We start from the raw sequence: 18,267 nt of genomic DNA on the forward strand, positions 1-18,267 counted from the left end.
CGGTGCCTATCCGCCTGAGGACGTGGGGTAGGGCGTCGTTGTTGAAATTGCGGGGGGACCGTCTTCTTGGAGGTTCTGGTCGACGATGTTGTGGTGATCGCCGACGTTGTTCCAAGCCTGCGATGAACCGTTGTAGATGACCAGCCTGTATGAGATCTTCGATGGTATCCCAGAGCTGGGTGCAGTCATTGGTTAAGTGGCCGAACATGCTGTGGTAGTCGCAATACTTGGACCGGTCTTGCGGGCCTGGCTTGGTAGGGCGGGGGTGTGGGAGTTGGACGAGGTGAGTGGAGAGGACTTCTTGCAGAATTCGTGAACGGCTGGCGTTCAGGGGGGTATAGGTGGAGTATTTGGCTTTTTTGGTTAGTGAGGGTAGGTCGCGGGGTAGGTCGTGTGGTCTTGGTCGTTTGGTTTGCCGAGAGGGGTGATGTGTTTGGGGTTCGGTATGGGTGTGTATGTGGTGGGTTTCTTCGAGATTGATGAATTGTTGGGCTTTGGAACGGAGGTCTTCCATGGTGAGGTCAATGTATTTAGCCAATTCTGTGCGGAAAAGACCTTCCTGAAGTCCCATGACGAGGACATGTACCGCTACTTCGGGGCTTAGGGTGTGCACCTTCATAGCCTCGGTATTAAACCGATCTAGGTATGCCCGGATGGATTCATTGGATCCTTGGCGAATGCCAGACAATGTATATGATGACCTTGGCTGCTCCTTGCTTGCTGTGAACCTTGTGTTGAAGGCCGAAGCGAGGGTTCCCCAGGTGTTGATGATGCTTGGAGCTATGCGGGTGAACCATTGGAGGGCCACCTTTTTAAGAGTCAGGGGGAAAGCCCTGCACATGATGGGGTCGGTTGCCTCATGGAATAACATGGAAGCTCGAAGGCGTCGAGGTGATGTTGCAGGTCTGCCGTCCCATCATATTGGTCCATGTTTGTGGGGCGGTTGAAATGGGAGGGTAATGGGTAAGCCATGATGGCAGGTGTAAAAGGATGTCTAGCACCACAAGAGTGGTGCAGGGTTGGTTGGGATGGAGGGCGGGACTCGCTCGCTGACTCTTCACGGTTGCTTTCGTGAACAGGGCGTTCCGAGTGGTCTTCAGGGTTTATTTTGGATTGGCGGAGTTCTTGTATTACGTCGGCCTGTTGCTGGATGAGCCGCTCGTGGCGTTCCAGCATTTGGAGAAGGTGTGGGTGGTTGGCTGTTGTTCTGGAGTGGTACGGTGGCTTCGGCTGGCTTGGTGGGATGGCTGTCTTGGTGATGGAAGAGTACTTGGGGCAGAGTCGACTTGGCTGGTAGATAGAGCTCGGTTTCTGGTGGTTACCATGGTGTGAGTTGGCCCCACAGACGGCGCCAATGTTCTTTATTAGAACACAAAGGTACAGACAATGGTTGATCAGCTGTTGAGGAAGGAGAAGAGGGTAGTCGTCAAAGTAGCAGGATGAAGTAGGAGAGTTGGACCCGCCGGTGGAGGTACCTGAAAAGGTTCTCCGATGATCAAGTCAGTGTATGAACTAAGTGAATGAGAGTGTAAGAATAATGAAGACAGACAGCAATAGAATGAGTAATGTTAAAGAGTGAAGAGATTCTGATACTTCCTGTTGGTAGAGATCCCTATTTATAGAAGGGAGAGTTGACATTGGGTTCTTGGCTGGTGGTGCGACGCGTGGCCGACCAAAGGTGTTGTCGGGATTTGCTTTTCCCGTGTGAGGCGGTCTGCCAGGACCCTACACTGTGCCATTCTTGTCTTCTAGCCTGTGGTTGGTTTGGTAGTCGTTCTGCAGCCTGTCTGCTGTGCTGGCAGGTGGGTTGGTGAGGTATGAAAGACATGTTGTCTCTTAGGTCAACTCTGGTGGTCCCAACACGCGGGGCCTACCTCGGCGACCAAGCATGGGACTCTTTGGTTCGCCGGGTAGGAACAATTCCTATGCATCTCTGATGTCAACCACGTGAAATGCATTTGGAATGTATCTTGGTTTCAAAGAGGAATGTGATATCCATTTTGAACTTCTAAAATTTTAGATTTAGTTGGTACTCCATGGAAATTAGGGTTTAATATAACCTAACTCTACTCACTCACTTATATGGTTTGATTATCATCAAATTCAAATAAAGGGTCAATTCTTATTGGGTTTATGACTGATTTCAAGTTTAAAAATTAGACTCAGTCAATATTCAGGGACAGGTAGAGGACAAGTATGACTTGACTCGACACATCTAATGATCACTCATTTATCATATTTATATGTATATTTATTCAATTTGTACGGTGCAATGACATCTTTTTGGTCAAAAGTATTATAGATTTCTATATTTTTTATCATATATAAATAATTAACAATATATATATATATAATATATATATATATATATATATATATATATATCAAATTATATAATAAAAAATAATATTGAGAAAGAACATAATCTAAGCAAGTACCATTTACACAATAACCACATATCTCACCTTAAATGGACATTATAAAAAATACAAAAAAGAAATTATAACATAAGGTAAATCAATATAAAAAAACATTACAATTATCTAAAATAAAATAAGAATACAGATCGGCAGACACGAAATACGAGATTCTACCTGATACAAATAGAAAGTAAGGTATACGTTTTAACCATTGGGCTTAAAGCCCAACCCATAACCACCTTAAACCCTAGTCCTTAACCTATCCTTCTTATACACCACTCTCAAACAATTCACAAGCCGTAGCAAAAAGCTTGAGAGAGAAAAAATGGTTTCAGGATCTGGAATCTGCGCAAAGCGCGTGGTAGTCGACGCGCGGCACCACATGCTAGGTCGACTAGCTTCGATCGTAGCGAAGGAGTTGTTGAATGGACAGAAAGTAGTGGTGGTGCGTGCTGAAGAAATTTGTATATCAGGTGGTTTGGTTAGACAGAAAATGAAGTATTTGAGGTTTCTTCGGAAACGAATGAATACTAAACCTTCTCATGGTCCTATTCATTTTCGTGCTCCTTCCAAGATTTTCTGGCGCACTGTTCGTGGGTAAGTTTTTTTTTATGAGGTTATGGTTCAAAGGTTCTTGTTCTATTTGTTTTTTTTTAATTTTGAATGATGGGTTTTGATTTTTAATTTAAATGTTGGGTTTTTTTTGCATAAAGGTGTTATTTTTAATTTACTGCAATGTTGAAGTGATGTAAGTAGAATATGTTGAAGGAAAAGTGTGATTTTTAATCTTATTCTGAGTTAATTATTTTTTCCCTTTTCATTTTTTTGAGTTTAAGATCGAAAGGTTCTTATTATATTTGTTTTTTATTTATTTTGGATGTTGGGTTTGATTTGAATTTAGATTTTTTTTGGTTTTTTTTGCTTAAAGGTGTTATTTTTATTTCATTGTTCTTGTTGAAGTGTTGTAAATATAATATGTTGAGGAAAAGTGTGATTTTTAATCTTATTATTTCATTGTTAGTTGCATACTTATAATTTAGAAGTGGTACATGTGATTGTTTTGTTTTTAGCTTTTCTATCAGTGAAGTGCTTTTTGGATTTGAGGTTGAGAGGTTTTTGTTGCATTGTTTTAACATTTGGGTTTTGTTAAAATTTTATTTTGAATGAAATGCGAAATCTTTATGACTATGTTAGTTTATTTGTTACTATTTTATTACATTCAGCTGAAAAGATAGTGAATGTTGGAGGAAAGAGGTTAACTTTAAAATAAAATGTATGTGCTTCTGAGTAACTCATTATCAGGAGTGTTTAATTCTTTGAATATGTGTATGATTCTGCATGGGCTGTTTTGCGTATATTTTGTTTGATGTTAATCGGATAGTTCTTGTCGATCTTTTTAGTCTCGTTCTGTTATCCTCCCATGCTGTGGATGCTTAAATTGTTTGAACAATCGTTTGTTTCTTTGATTCTGTATTGAAATTAAGAAAAAGTAAAGAATTAAGTATTGGATAGTTCCAACCACAAATGAATAATTCTCTCATTTACGCTATGTAGCGTGTAACTATGGTTCCAACTGCAAATGTCAACTGCTCGAAAAAATCTTCTGTAATTTCTTGCCTAAGTTTTTCCTTGCAGATTGCCTATAAAGTTCATCAATTTTGTTATTTTTGTCCTAAGAGTTTGAAATTTGAAACTTCTCTAGAATGATTCCACACAAAACAAAGCGCGGGGAACATGCACTTGCTCGCTTGAAGGTTTACGAGGGAATCCCTCCTCCATTTGACAAGCAGAAGAGACTGGTTGTTCCTGATGCTCTGAAGTAAGTTCTATCTTTCTGTACTGTTATTTATCGTAATATTTTTCGGAGGTTTCTTTTTATAAATGTCAATGATCTTACAATTTGTATGATGAGTTTGGTTTTCTATTATAAATACTGAACTGATCAATGAAATCAGGGTCTTGAGGCTTCAGAAAGGACACAAATACTGTCTGCTCGGTCAATTGTCATCCGAGGTCGGATGGAACTACTATGATACAATCAAGGTAAGTTCTTGCTCTTATCTTTTCTTTTTCGGACGCCACCAATCTCTAAAATCCCAATGTTCTGATTACAAAGACCATGGATATGTTTTATGTTGGTATAACGATATTTATGTACTCTATCATAAGTTAGGAATATAATGTTTTCTGAATTAGTTTGTGTCCTTATTCCGATACACTTTTATTCAGTCTCAAGGTAGAATAGAAATCATAGGTCGTTGAAAATTCTTTGTTGCGCTATATATTTTGATCTTCCGAAGCGGAAAAAAACAGTATTCACTGAAAGGAGGGATTTTTATGTTTGTCACAGGAGCTGGAAAAGAAGAGAAAGGAAAGATCTCAATTGGTTTATGAGAGAAAGAAACAACTCAACAAATTGAGGGTGAAAGCTGAACAAGTGGCCCAAGAGAAACTTGGTTCTCAACTTGATATCCTTGCTCCTGTTAAGTACTAAGTAGTGCCTTTGGTTAGTGTTTTAAGGTTTTGAAGCTGAGTTATACTGAATTGAACTATGAAGTTTGGAGCTTGTATTTCTCATTTGAGCTTTTATCTGTTAAACTTGAAAGCTTTTTTATTATTTATCTGTTTTATGTCATTCAGTTTCAGATAAACTTTATCTTTTGCATTTGTGGATGCTAATATTTTTACATGCTGAAACATCTAAACTTCAATACCCATGTCATGGATTCAAGAAATCCCACATGAAAATTAGATAGTACTTTACAACTTAAAAGTGATTACAAGGTGATTAACGCTTAATCGATTAAGTCAATGGTTGGATGATGTAGTGACAGTGTAAAAAATCTTTTCACTGTCGATGTATATATCTTTTTCCTATTAAGATAGGCTTGATTTGTGCAAAGCAAAATGCTTAATAGAATTTAGAACTATAGAAGTTTTTGTGTCAAAAATCTATTTGGATGCGCCATGGCATGCTAATTTGAATCAAAATAAATAAGAAAATAAAAAATAAAATATCGTAAGTGTCTATTAATGAATGAGTCTGAGTAGATAATTTTTTTCTCACATTAGGATATACTTTATTCCCGAAACAAAAAGATAGACCGATTCTTAATCAATCATTTTAGTGACATAATTATTCTAACTTATGACATTAATTTAGGTTTACCAATACATCTATCAAAACAAACAATGAAAGAGTATTATTGCTGTGAGGAAAAAGACAGTAATTAGAATGTTGGATTGTAAAGCTTGAAGAAAGTAGGTGATTTCAAACTAAATAATGAAACTTATAAAATTGAAAGTAGCTGCAAAATTATTCTTATCAATCAGAGTAAAAAATAAATATTTGTTCAACTTAATAAAATAAATCAAGAGTATATTCAATACATACAATTAGCTATGATAAAATGTTTTATTATATGTGTTAATATCTTCGCATATAGTTAATCAACTCCTAAACTTAAAATTGGTCAAAAAATTATTTTATCCAAATTGGGTTTAAAATTAAAAAAATTACATTATACTTGAAAAAACACAATGTCAACTTTAAAAAGTCGCACTAAGTTCAACATAAAAATTTGGACATGAGAATAATTATATTATATTAATATTCATTCTATATTCCAATATAACGATTTTTTAGTCTAAAATTAAGAATGATTTTATGCTTCTACTTTTTATTTTTTTTATAAACAAAATATGAAGTTTTAAATGAATTAAATTTATATTTCTTAAATTTTAATAGTAGTGTTCTAATTATAATGTAAGTGTAAAATCTATCCACTAACATTGTAAAAATTTATATATATTATTGTATCATCTATTATTTATTCGGATTTATTTTTTGAAGAATCAATAATAATTACATATGAATGATAAATATACAATACTAGTACGAAATTCATATATTATGAGTACATATATATTATTTCCTCTTATGTATTACCACCAGTGTTGTTAGAACCGGACCGGACCGGACGGCCCGATCGGTCTGACCACTGTTCGGACTTGAAAACAGCTCTGATTTGCCGTCTTAACCGAATGAGAGTTGGTCCGCTTTGAACCGGAAAAAATCCCGTCCGACCATGTTAAACCAGGTTAAACCGGATTAACCCGGGAGGTAAACCGGACGGCTCACTTAAAAATAACAAAATGGGGCAATGTTCTAATATTTTGTTTTACTACGGTCCAAAAAAGATAAAGAAGTATTATTCCAATATAATTATACATAATTATTAATTATATAAAGTTTTACATTTATATATAACTATATATTTATAAATAAAAATTATTAATTATGTACGAAATCACCCGGTTAGACAGAACAGTTTAACCGTTTAAACCTAATACGGAACCTATGCCGGTTTGACCGTCCTGCTCGGGTTTCTGATTACCACCATTCCATTTGAAAACCTAACATTCTAACAAGAATACATTGCTTAATTCATAGCCGCCATTTACTTCACAACAAATGCTAAAACATGTTGAATATTGCAACACCAACTTTGTTCCTCTCATAAATTAGGTATTCCAATTCCTTAATTTTCTCTATCTTTTCATAACATCTAACTAAGACTTTCACTGTTTTGTTCAATTCAATTTCCATGACTATAAGATGGCCAAAAGTGTTATCACCTACCTACCTTACTCAGATTATAAGAACTCAAAAAAACCCATTAATGGCTCTTCAAATTTTCAATAATGTCAAATCCAAGTACCCCAATTACTACCATAATGGTCCTGTTTATGCAACTATGATCAATGTTCTTGGAACTTCAGGTAGATTTACTGAGATGAAGGATGTGATTGAACAGATGAGAAATGATTCATGTGAATGTAAAGATTCAATCTTTGTATCTGTTATTAACATGTATGCGAAAGCGGGTCTTATTGATGAAGCAATATCGTTGTATAAGAACATTCCGCGGTTTAATTGTGTGCATTGGACAGAATCTTTCAATACCCTTTTGCAGATAATGGTGAATGAGAATCAGCTTGAAGCTGCTCACTATCTGTTTGTTGAGAGTTCTTGTGGTTGGGAAGTGAAGTCTCGAATTCGGTCGTTGAATTTGCTTATGTATGCTCTCTGCAAGAAGAGACGATCTGATTTGGCGTTGCAGGTTTTCCAAGAGATTGATTTGCAAGGTTGCTATCCGAATAGGGACAGTTATGCAATCTTAATGAAGGGGTTGTGCCATGATAAGAGGTTACACGAGGCTACGCATTTGCTGTATTCGATGTTTTGGAGAATCTCGCAGAAAGGAAATGGTGAGGATATTGTGATCTATAGGACCCTTTTGGATGCTTTATGTGATGATGGAAAATTTGAAGAAGCGGTGGAAATTCTGAGTAAAATTTTGAGGAAAGGACTTAAAGCACCAAAGCGATGTTATAACCAACTCGATCTTAGTAAATGCTGTGATGGTATGGATATAGAAGGCACTAAACGATTGCTTCATGAAGCTTTGGTCAAGGGCTCGGTTCCTAGTTCGGTTAGTTATAATGCCATGGCTGTTGATTTATTCAGAGAAGGTAAGATAAGTGAGGCTGATCAAGTGATCATTGAAATGCAACGTAGAGGCTTTAAACCAACACATTCTATATTTGAGGCGAAGGTTGCTGCGTTGTGCAAGGTTAGTAAAGTGGATGAAGCAATCAAGGTAATCGAGGTTGACATGATAGAAGTCAATTGTCTACCGTCTGCAAGAGTGTACGGTATTCTCGTGAAAAACCTATGTAACTTAGGAAATATAACAGCAGTGCTTGAGAGCTTGAGCAAGATGTCGAAAAAGGTAGGTCGCACAGCCGACAGGGAAACTTTCGGCATTTTGTTGGAAATGCTTTGTCACGAGAGAAGATATCTTGAAGCAAGCCAACTTCTGGAGCAAATGTCAATTAAATCATATTGGCCTTGTGCTCACAGTTACAATTCACTCATTAAGGGTCTTTGCTCCCTAGGTAGACAATATGAAGCTGTTATGTGGTTGGAGGATATGTTAAGCCAAGGGAAGCTTCCGGACATTTCTGTATGGTATTCATTGGCATCTATATTTTGTAATTCAGATAAGATGAAGGTGTCCTCCGAGACATTTAATCGCCTAAGAAATTTTTGATTCTTATCGATGTCGCAGTTAATCACTAGTCTTATGGACCTATACTACTGCCTTATTGTTACCTATTGGTTTAAAGGATGAAATGAGGTTGAATAGACTGTTTATAGGGAGAAAGTAGTGGCGTGTGTGAGAGAGAATCAAGAGAGGGAATGGTATGAGGAAGAAGAGTAGGAAGCATGAAATGCTGGGGGATCTTTCGGAATTCGAATTGTAACACAATGTGAAGACCATTCATTGTCACCATGCTCTTTGTGTTGCACGGTCATTTCGCATTTGGGTGCCTTATCTGCATCCGAAACCTCAATCCATTGCATACAGAGTTAGCATAGGAAAAGTAAAAGAAAAAAACTAAGGAAATGTTGGAATGAAAAGGGTGTTGAGTCTTCTATATCTGCTAAGGTTAGATCTTGTTACTGTTGGCTTTAGCTTCCGAGAACAGGGACATTATTTTCCTGTATGGTATTTGTAGTTGTGAGATAACTGAATTGCCTGGTTCTGGTGATTTTCAATATTATGAATGATAGGGTAACTACATTTAAATCATATATGCAAGATGCTTTATTTGGTTTTTACTTTACCTGATGAATGTAATCACATTCATTATATGTCTTTCAAGCTTCTACAATCTACAGAACAATAAAAAAGGTGCTTCAAATAGTATTTTGCCGCGCAGAATATCACATTCTTTCCCTCTACAAGTGAAAGGTTTCAGTAGTGAAGATGAACTTTAACTTTGTTTTGTAGCCTTGATATGTCAATTACCTAGTGCTAGGTTTGGATTTGGTGGATTTCTGATGTCTATTGCACATGGCAATTCTGAATGTCCACAACCAAGAATGTGCTATACATGATTGATAAAGAGAAATGCTTTAATGAGAGTTTATTTTCAAGATGCTTTCTTTTGCCTCAGTTTTCTGTCAGCTGAACAAAACACCTCATTGTAGCATTAGGATCATATTAACTAGTCATGTGTATATATTTCTAGTATAAGTTATTAGATTTAAGCATGATTTTCAGCCTACTAGCTAGACTTTCAAATTAATTGCTCTAAAGCAATGTCATTCCAGCCTCATGAAATAAATGTTGTGCCTTGTGATTACATATGGCACAAATCAATCCATCCCGTATATAAGACAACAACATTCAAGCCTTAATCTCACTAGGTGAAGCCGACTTCTATAACTATCATATATAGAAAAAGAAAGCTATTTACGTATATTGTTGAACCTCTCGCAAGGATGAAAAAGTATGATTAGATTTCTGGAGTGACTCAACAATAGAAACTATAATTTGCAGTGTTATAAAACTCGGCTCGGACCGACCAGTCCGAGTCTCTCATCTAACTGATTTTGCATAAAAATGAATTAATTCAGTTCGACTTGGTCGATTTAAGTGTAAAATCTGTGACTCGGATGGTCAGACTGATTGGACCTAGTCAAGCAAAAAATATTTTTTTTAAAAATCAATCAAAGCGATGTCATATTTAGATTAAAAAATCTGATGTTTTAACTTATTTATAGTTATGCTTGTCATTTGTTAACTTATATAGAAAAAGTTTCGTTGTTTAATTAAATTTTAAACTTATTGTTCATTTTTTGCAATTAAAGCATGACACATATGTTGTTTGATAATATTTTCAACTTATTTATCACATTTCAAATAGTGAAATCTTCTTTATCAGTTATTTAATTAGGCACGATAATATTTTTAAATTTGGAGTATAAAGTTATTAGATAATGTTACATAATATTATGAATTTTTTAGAATTTTTAATGCAAACTAAGTCAATCAGTCCAACCATTGATCCACTGATCCAACCAGTGACTCATTGACCCATTGTCCCCATCGAGTTATTGACCAGTCCAAGTTTAATATCGGTAATAATTTGTATGTACTAGACTAATAATATACACATAGAGAATCAAAAGGGATCTACTTCTGTCTGGTCTCTCCATTTCAAACCTTCTTCTTAGATGGAACTATTCTACATCTGTTACTGCATACTTATCCTTCCTTGTTAAATTGGTGCATCCACAACCATGTGTCTTTTGAAGAACCCCTTTAATATAAGTTGCACTTTCAATTGTTGATTTTCTAAACCTTAAATGATATCATGAGAACACTACTACTAGAAAATTACATCAACTCACTCCGAAGTCAAAGGCTTCATTGTTTGCTAGGATAAAACTGTGTACATCTACTCTTTTCAAACTCTATTATGTGAAAATAGATATACTGATCAACAAAGATTATTTTATAGTGTATTAAATCTTGTTGGTTATCTCATAATAGTTTTACCCTAAAATGAAAGAAAGTGTTCCATATAATGTACTCATCTTGTCTTTTCAAGATATCCACATTTTGGTTGAAACATCTTATTCACCATATTTGGTCTATATGCACACTTCACAAGGGAAAAAATAGTTAGCAAGTAGATATGGAAATTTAGCATGGCATCAACATATAAAGGAAAGGTAAACACAAAATCACTATACTCTTCTTTTTGTTCTTATCATATATAGAATATCAATCAAAAGTTCCATCTGGGTGAAGAAGAATGAACAGGAGTTTGTCGGGGTTTGGTAGCATGCTCAGGGTTGCGCTTCATGACCGATGAGACCGTCGGGCTGAAATAATCATTACTCCTATGAGAAGTTGCTCCTTGTGAATACATCTTCTTCCCATGAATAAAGCTCCTTTGGTTTTCTAGCGTTGTCCGGCCAGAAGCTTGGTTCCTTTGTGCAGCAGCGCCCCATCTGTTGTAACTAACACAACTTTGGCTCCTCCCAACTTGTTGAAACTTTACCTCCCTAGGGCTCGTATAATTGCGACTCTCTGCGGTTTCTGCAGAATACATAGTAGTCTCACCTTCGCTGCTATATCCGTTGTGCATCTCTGATACTTCTACGGGAGATGAGCTAGACTGAACCTCAGTTAGAGCTACATGAACAGAACCTGTTGAGGCAACTTCTTCGATAAGAACAGCAGGTCGATGTCTGTCCCGGTTTCGTTCTCCTAGTTGGTTCTCAGGTGCAGGATCCTTCGTGGAAGTTTTGGCAGACTTTGGTTGTGGTATTTTGGACGATTGTGCTAAAACTACAGGTTGAGCCATTCTTGGAGGAAAATTAATGTCCAGAAGCTGTATTTGTGTATTTTCTTTCTTTCTGAGGGGCACAGCATTTACTCTCGGCGATTCATATATTTCTGGAGTGGGAATTCCCTGTACATGTGCAGCATGCAGATTATTGGTCAAGTCTTCTTCTTCAATGGTATTAGCAACTGCTAAAGAACTTTGTCCCTGATCTCTTCCTTTGTTTGATGAAGAAGGGGTGCCATTGTTATCAGCATCGGCTGACTTAAAAACTGATCGCAATGTGAAGGAAGCACATGAATGCTCACTCTTTGGACCAGAAGACATCAACCGAATGAGTGGTAATTTTGGTTTGTTAAGGTCATCAAGGCTGCCTTCCCAATGCTGGTTTAACCAATCACATATTACAGAAATTGGTATACCGAATTGCATAGGGAGATCCTTCTTCCCGGAGGATGAGGATGAAGAAGTCGACGTGGATTTAGTATTTGGTGACGTAGCTAATTTCATAGGATCACAAATCATAAATGCTAGATTGCCATGCACGTCAAAACCTGCAGAACCAGGGTTCCACAGAATCCCATCCGTTGACAGTTTTATGAGATTATCCGTGGCTATGACCACCTTCCCTTCGCCAACGGTGAGCTCCCGTTTCTCAGTATAACCTAAAAGGTACACTACACTTCCAAGTTCTAGATTGGTTTTACAACAGGTCTTTAAGTAGTGAGGGCATTGACCCTGGGCATTTGATTCTCCATCCGCGTCATCTAAACCCACTATAGTAAGATCTAACACAGAACTTGTAATGAAAAACCTGGTATCAAGTAAAAAAAATAAGATTAAGCCATGTTATACAAATAATCACTTTACAGATAGGTAAAAGTAAAGGTTCCTGCAACAGATCCCTTGTTTTTTATAACAGAAGAAAATTTATTATACCAGACAATACTTTAGTAACACCTTAACGGAAACTTCATAACAAAGTATCAATAGCAGCATATTGCAATAACAAGGGAACAGGAAACAGTCGTTTCAGCTGTAGATGCAAGAAAGAAGTAGGATAGCATGGAGAGAGGAACCAAAAAAATCTTTAGTTAAACACTTTCTGCCCCAGCCAAGTGTTCCTAACCCATTCTTCTCGACGGCTGTCGTGTACAGCAACATGACAGCCTTAGATGATTGGCACACATAACTTCTGCGAGAGAAACCCCTTTAAAATGCCATGGGCTTTTCAACAATGATGCGAGAGAAACCCCTTCTGCAAGTTAGTTTTTGGAGGGGAAGGAATGAAAAAGGGTTTAGAGTCATCTCAGAAGTATATGTTCTAGCTCCCAAGCATTTCCCTTTCCTCCGTATTATTTAAGCAACCCAACTACAAAATTTATCTACCAATGTAACTACCAAAAAATTCTTAAAAGTACCCCACAAATTACCTACATTTACACCTCCATCTTCCCTTCTCTCTTTGTTCCTTTTTTTAGTTGTTAAAGAACCGTTCTATTGTATAGTAATGTTATATTGTAGAGGAACTCACGAAAACTCTTCCAATGGTGCAACAGTTCTTTACAATCGTCGAGTCCCATGATGCAACGCCTCCAGTCTGTCACTAGAGGTGTTCCAACAATGACAGTTACAAACGAGTGAAACAATATAATCTAAAAAGCAACAAAGCTGACTAATTCCATCACATTTCACCAGATTGAATACTTAATTCTATCAAACAACAATACTCATTGTATCATAGGACATCATTACAATTGTTGCTGCTAAAGCCCAACCACAATTATTCGTCAAACGAAGACAGAATCGTACACAAACAGAAGGGAGGACCTTAATAAAGGTACTACAGTCTGCAGAGCCTAGCAAGATCATAAAGAAAAGAGGCCTAGCAGGTAAGTGGTTTCAAACTTTCAATAACAATCATGAAATATTCATGATTTATTGTGGTTCAAACTTCAAACAAATAAAACCAACTAGTATAATAATTATGGTTTTCTTATCCTCATAGATTAAGCACTAAATGTTGTTCTATTTTCTATCATTATCTGTAACATTCTTGTTAGTACTAATTAGTAGCATTAAAACTATTCAATTACTATTCTGTTTTAATTCTTTCATTTCCACCCTCACGTATCTATCTTTTCAACTTTTCTATTTGTACCAAAAAAAATCTTTTCTTGGTGCAATAGAAAAAGAATAAATATGAAAATAGAATAAAGTATTTCCTCATATCCGAAGAATGAGTTATATCTTTTGGCCACTAAAATCATGATAATTTTCTACAAAAATATTTCAAAAAACTAATAAAATAGTACAAATGTCATGATTTTAGTGACCGATGTAAATAACATATCTTCTGGTACCGGTAGATATTACTAGAGCAATGTCTTTCTATGTTTGGAAACTTGAAAACAATAGAAACCATTTTGATAAACCAAAACATAATCTCTTACTATATTTGGAATCATCCAAAAAAATCACTAGACATGTAAGATTATGTCACAATTCTCAAACCCTACTCCATATGAAAAGATTTCTTAACCATTTCAATTCCAAAAGCTACATCATACCCACTAGGGTTACATTCCAAGACTCAAACAATCTGAACATAAAAATCACATTTTTATCTTCAAACGTTGTTGGGTACCTCTGAGGAACAAGGGTTGCAGCAACACCGTCACGTAGGCGAATATCAGAGGTGTCGGCGGCGGCGGTGGAAGGGAGGTTGACATGGGTAGTCAAGAGGAGGTTGCGGTGGATCAAGAAACCGGAACCGGAGAGGGAAGTAGAAGAATTGGAGATAGTAGCCATGGATTGAGCTTTGGAAGAAAAAATGGAAGCTTTAGTTCTCTCTGATTTGGTGAGTCCAATGTTGCAGAAACACCATGATTCTTTGAGACCAACCATGGTGATGATGAAGAAGGAATGGTAGAAAAGTTGGATCTACCAAATGTGAAGTTTTCTCTTTCTCTCACTAGTTAGAGAGAGAGAGAGTGTGTGTGTGAGGAAGTGGTGGATAATGAGAAAAGGGTAGAGATAGAAAGAAGAGTGTGAAGTGTAAAAGTGAGAGTGAAGTGGAACAAGGTTTGGTTTAGTTTATGTTATTATGTCCTTTTATGGTTTTCACACCATGGAAATTCAATTGGAGTTTCTACATTTATCTCGTGCAGTTTATGTTATTATGTCCTTTTATGGTTTTCACACCATGGAAATTCAATTGGAGTTTCTACATTTATCTCGTGCTTATTGAGAACGAATCAAATCAGATGGTTCTATTTCTCAATCTTTTCTATCTCGGTTCCGTCATAAAGATTGAGAAAAATCGGTTATTCACAACCATTGATGAAGGATTCCTCGAAAAGTTAAGGATTAGTAATCATTTTGAAAATTCAAAATCGAATGAATTCAGTCTTATACATACGCGAGGAAGGTAACAAAAAAAGAAAGAAGTTCTTTTCTGATGTAAGTTCCCTCTAGATACTCACATGACTAAAAATGTCAATACTTTGATTCTTACGGTCAGTCAAAGAGATTAGTTTCTTACAACCAATCAATAGTTCGATTCTTTCATATTTTTTTGTAAAGAAAAAATTTATGCATTATAAGTTTTATACATATTACTGTATCATCTACTATTGTTATTTAATCATTATTGACTTTAAAAAAAATTAATTCAAATGAATGATGTAACATTTATATATAATCTTTATATTGATAATATATAAATATTACATTATTTTTGTAATGACTCTTACTTTCAATTTTTTTCATTGTTAATGTTCTTTTGTCTTTTACCTATTTTATAAGGATATATATTGGTCCTCCATAGTTTTTATGTTTAGTTTTTTGGTCTTTTACGTTTTTGGAAAAGCTTCAAATTACTTCTTTTATCATATTGTTAGTTTTGCCTTTAATGTTTTGTAATATTTCAGCCTTGTATTAGAAACTGAGTTTTTATTTTGCTTTATGAGTGTGAGAAGTTGGTTAGAGATGACCCATTGGTCAATTAGGGTGGTGAAGGTTGATCCTCATGTTGAACTAGAATAGCACCATGTCCATGTATGGTTGTAGAGTTGGTAGCACTAATGCAGGTTTAGATGTCTCGGGTTGAGTAGGACCTGACCCTACCCACTCACTCAGTATGGTCTGGTTATAATCAGACTCGGATTATGGTTGGGTCTTATTGAGTTTAGGATTAAGTTTAGATTCAAAAATTAAACTCAAACAATGTTTAGGATCGAGTATGAGACAAACATGACAACCCAACCCGTCACATGATCACTCATTCATCATATTTGTAAGTGTCTTATATTTTTTATGATATATACATGATTTACAATATGTTGGATATACTATTTTATATGTCAAATTACATATCCATATTATTAAGTAATATTGAGAAGTATTTATCTAAAATAAATATGTATGCATTATATTTAATCGGGTTCGAATTATAAGGCTAATCCGATCAATATTTTGAGTCGAGTTAGTTTCAGATCTAGGATCGAGTTTGAATTCAACAAGATGATTTGACCACTATTTAGAATCAAATAAAGAACAAGTCTTACCTAACACATCTCAATCATCATTAGGTTTTACAATAGAAATGAAATAAGATAGTGACATAATTTTTGAAGTGTTTAATAATTGTGATATTAAATTGTCCAGTTTTTATTGATTGGCCATTATGAGTGCCTTGATTATTTGATATGAAAATGTTGATTGTTGTAATGAAATAAAATTTGACTTTAAAATTAATGTTTTTCTTTACACTATCAGCATATCATCAATTATTAATTTATATTACTTTTATTTGAGAGTTAATGATAGTTAATTAATCAATGATGAATAATTGACTGACAGTGTAAAAAACTTTTACACTGTCGATGTGTACATATTAAATCCATAAAATTTTGACCTTAAGGGCATGTGTATGATTCAACCAAAACACACACGAACATGCATAGTGGAGGTTAAGACCAATATTCAATGTTAATTTCTTCACACATATGTGAATAAATTAACTCATTTGGCAACTCATTATTCTTTATGATGTTATCTCAATGTCACTATTTAGTTTATACATGTCATCTCAACAATATGATACTCCTTTATTACACATCATCTACACATTTTGCTAAACAAAATTATGGCATGAAGACCAAATTTATATAGATTTAATATGTATACATTAATTATGTAAGTGTTTTTTACATTGTTAATAAATTATTCACCATTCATCTTTTAATTGTAATTGACTCTTAAATAAAAATAATATAAATCAATGACAACTGATGTGTTGACAATGTAAAATGTTTTACACTAATAGTGCTAGATTTTAAACTCAACTTATATATATATATATGATGACATGGAGACATAAAAAATAAAATAAAAGTAAATGTAGCAGTGTGCTTATTCATTTTCCATTTCTATTCTCCTATTACAATTCAATCAATGTTGTTTTGCACAAAAAAACATGAACACAAATGAAATCAAAACATGAACAAAAATGAAATCAAAACATGAACAAAAAAACAACTCAATCAATGTTGTTTTGCACACTTCATCATTCCATGAACATGCAATGCATAATTTGATGATGGTTCAATCCATGGAACCTTTTCAAGGAGTTTCTTCACCAAATCACCAGCTAAATAAGAAAACACTGATAACACAGAACCAGTGCTAACATAGTATAACACTGTTTTGAAGTATGCCACAAAACTATTTGATCTTTGTATATAAGCTTTGGCAATTGAAAGCAGTGTTATGCAAAGTACAGATGCTGCTAACACTGCTCCAATCTTGTGATCTTTGTCACCACTCTCATGGAATGAGAAGCCATATACCAATGGTGGCACTAATCCAAAGATGATGAATGATATTATAGCAATGAAAGAATGAAGAATGAAATTCTTCTTCTCCCCTAGTAACTCTTTATATCTATCCACAGATTCTGCTTTTAATTCTCCTAGCTGCATTAAAACAAATAATAATATGGTTGAGGTTACGGGAAAATGCGGCTGCAATTGCGATTGTAATGTCGTTTTAGAGACCCTCAAAACCATAATATCACGATTGCAGTTGCAGAAGGCAATTTAAAACTATGTTTGACGAGAAAATTAGTTAGACAAAATAGAATGAGGACTCGAAAAATCGATGTTTCGAACATGTAACTTACATTATGAGCAAAGATGAAAAGTCCACCAATCAGGTTTGCTATAGCCAGTGCAACAATGCTCACTGCAAAATGATGAAACTGTCATTATTATTACTGTTGATAGTGTATGCTGGTAAACTACTCAGGATTCATATTTCTAATCAATCACATATTATGCATTAGTTATTCATAGATTATGTACATGTCGTTTAAAAGGGCGATCTAATGCACGAGATGTTAGAAATTTATATATTTGATACAATGATATTGACTATTTATTTCGAGGGTATAATATAAGTGATCTAATTACTGACACTCATAAATTTCTAAAAGCTGATAACAGATATGAGCTTAATGAGTGAATACTCATCAGGTTAGCCCATAGGGGATAATGGGAACCCTATAAGTTTAACGCATAATGAACAGTTATAGTCCCCAACATACCAAATCAAATCCAGTTTTCATATGTGTGTAAGG

The 18,267-nt window shown here is 35.3% G+C and overlaps 3 protein-coding genes across 3 annotated transcripts; 2 read left to right on the plus strand and 1 right to left on the minus strand.

The window, feature by feature from the left end:
- LOC109363428 (60S ribosomal protein L13a-like) lies at positions 2,707–5,041 on the plus strand. Its single transcript, XM_019609692.1, has 4 exons — positions 2,707–3,017; positions 4,123–4,239; positions 4,376–4,463; positions 4,771–5,041. Exons 1-4 carry the CDS (start codon positions 2,746–2,748, stop codon positions 4,912–4,914), a joined length of 621 nt encoding a protein of 206 aa, XP_019465237.1. The 5' UTR covers positions 2,707–2,745; the 3' UTR covers positions 4,915–5,041.
- LOC109363420 (pentatricopeptide repeat-containing protein At1g05600) lies at positions 6,857–9,426 on the plus strand. The gene has a single exon (XM_019609680.1). The coding sequence runs from the start codon at positions 7,028–7,030 to the stop codon at positions 8,534–8,536; it is 1,509 nt and encodes a 502-aa protein (XP_019465225.1). The 5' UTR covers positions 6,857–7,027; the 3' UTR covers positions 8,537–9,426.
- On the minus strand, positions 10,874–14,660 carry LOC109363437. Its single transcript, XM_019609703.1, has 2 exons — positions 14,275–14,660; positions 10,874–12,441 (listed from the first exon to the last, which is right to left on the minus strand). The coding sequence occupies exons 1-2, from the start codon at positions 14,532–14,534 to the stop codon at positions 11,067–11,069; spliced, it is 1,635 nt and encodes a 544-aa protein (XP_019465248.1). The 5' UTR covers positions 14,535–14,660; the 3' UTR covers positions 10,874–11,066.

Source organism: Lupinus angustifolius, chromosome LG01 (assembly GCF_001865875.1).
Source record: "Lupinus angustifolius cultivar Tanjil chromosome LG01, LupAngTanjil_v1.0, whole genome shotgun sequence".
Classification (NCBI taxonomy): domain Eukaryota; kingdom Viridiplantae; phylum Streptophyta; class Magnoliopsida; order Fabales; family Fabaceae; genus Lupinus; species Lupinus angustifolius.

What these genes read in the sequence shown, in the direction of transcription:
- LOC109363428 (XM_019609692.1), top strand. Translation starts at nt 2,746, where the DNA reads ATGGTTTCAGGATCTGGAATCTGCGCAAAGCGCGTGGTAGTCGACGCG. An exon ending in GTTGTTCCTGATGCTCTGAA is followed by an intron (nt 4,240 to 4,375) that starts GTAAGTTCTATC and finishes CAATGAAATCAG; the next exon opens with GGTCTTGAGGCTTCAGAAAG. An exon ending in ACTACTATGATACAATCAAG is followed by an intron (nt 4,464 to 4,770) that starts GTAAGTTCTTGC and finishes TGTTTGTCACAG; the next exon opens with GAGCTGGAAAAGAAGAGAAA.
- LOC109363420 (XM_019609680.1), top strand. Translation starts at nt 7,028, where the DNA reads ATGACTATAAGATGGCCAAAAGTGTTATCACCTACCTACCTTACTCAG.
- LOC109363437 (XM_019609703.1), bottom strand. Translation starts at nt 14,534, where the DNA reads ATGGTTGGTCTCAAAGAATCATGGTGTTTCTGCAACATTGGACTCACC. An exon ending in GCAACCCTTGTTCCTCAGAG is followed by an intron (nt 12,442 to 14,274) that starts GTACCCAACAAC and finishes ACTTGATACCAG; the next exon opens with GTTTTTCATTACAAGTTCTG.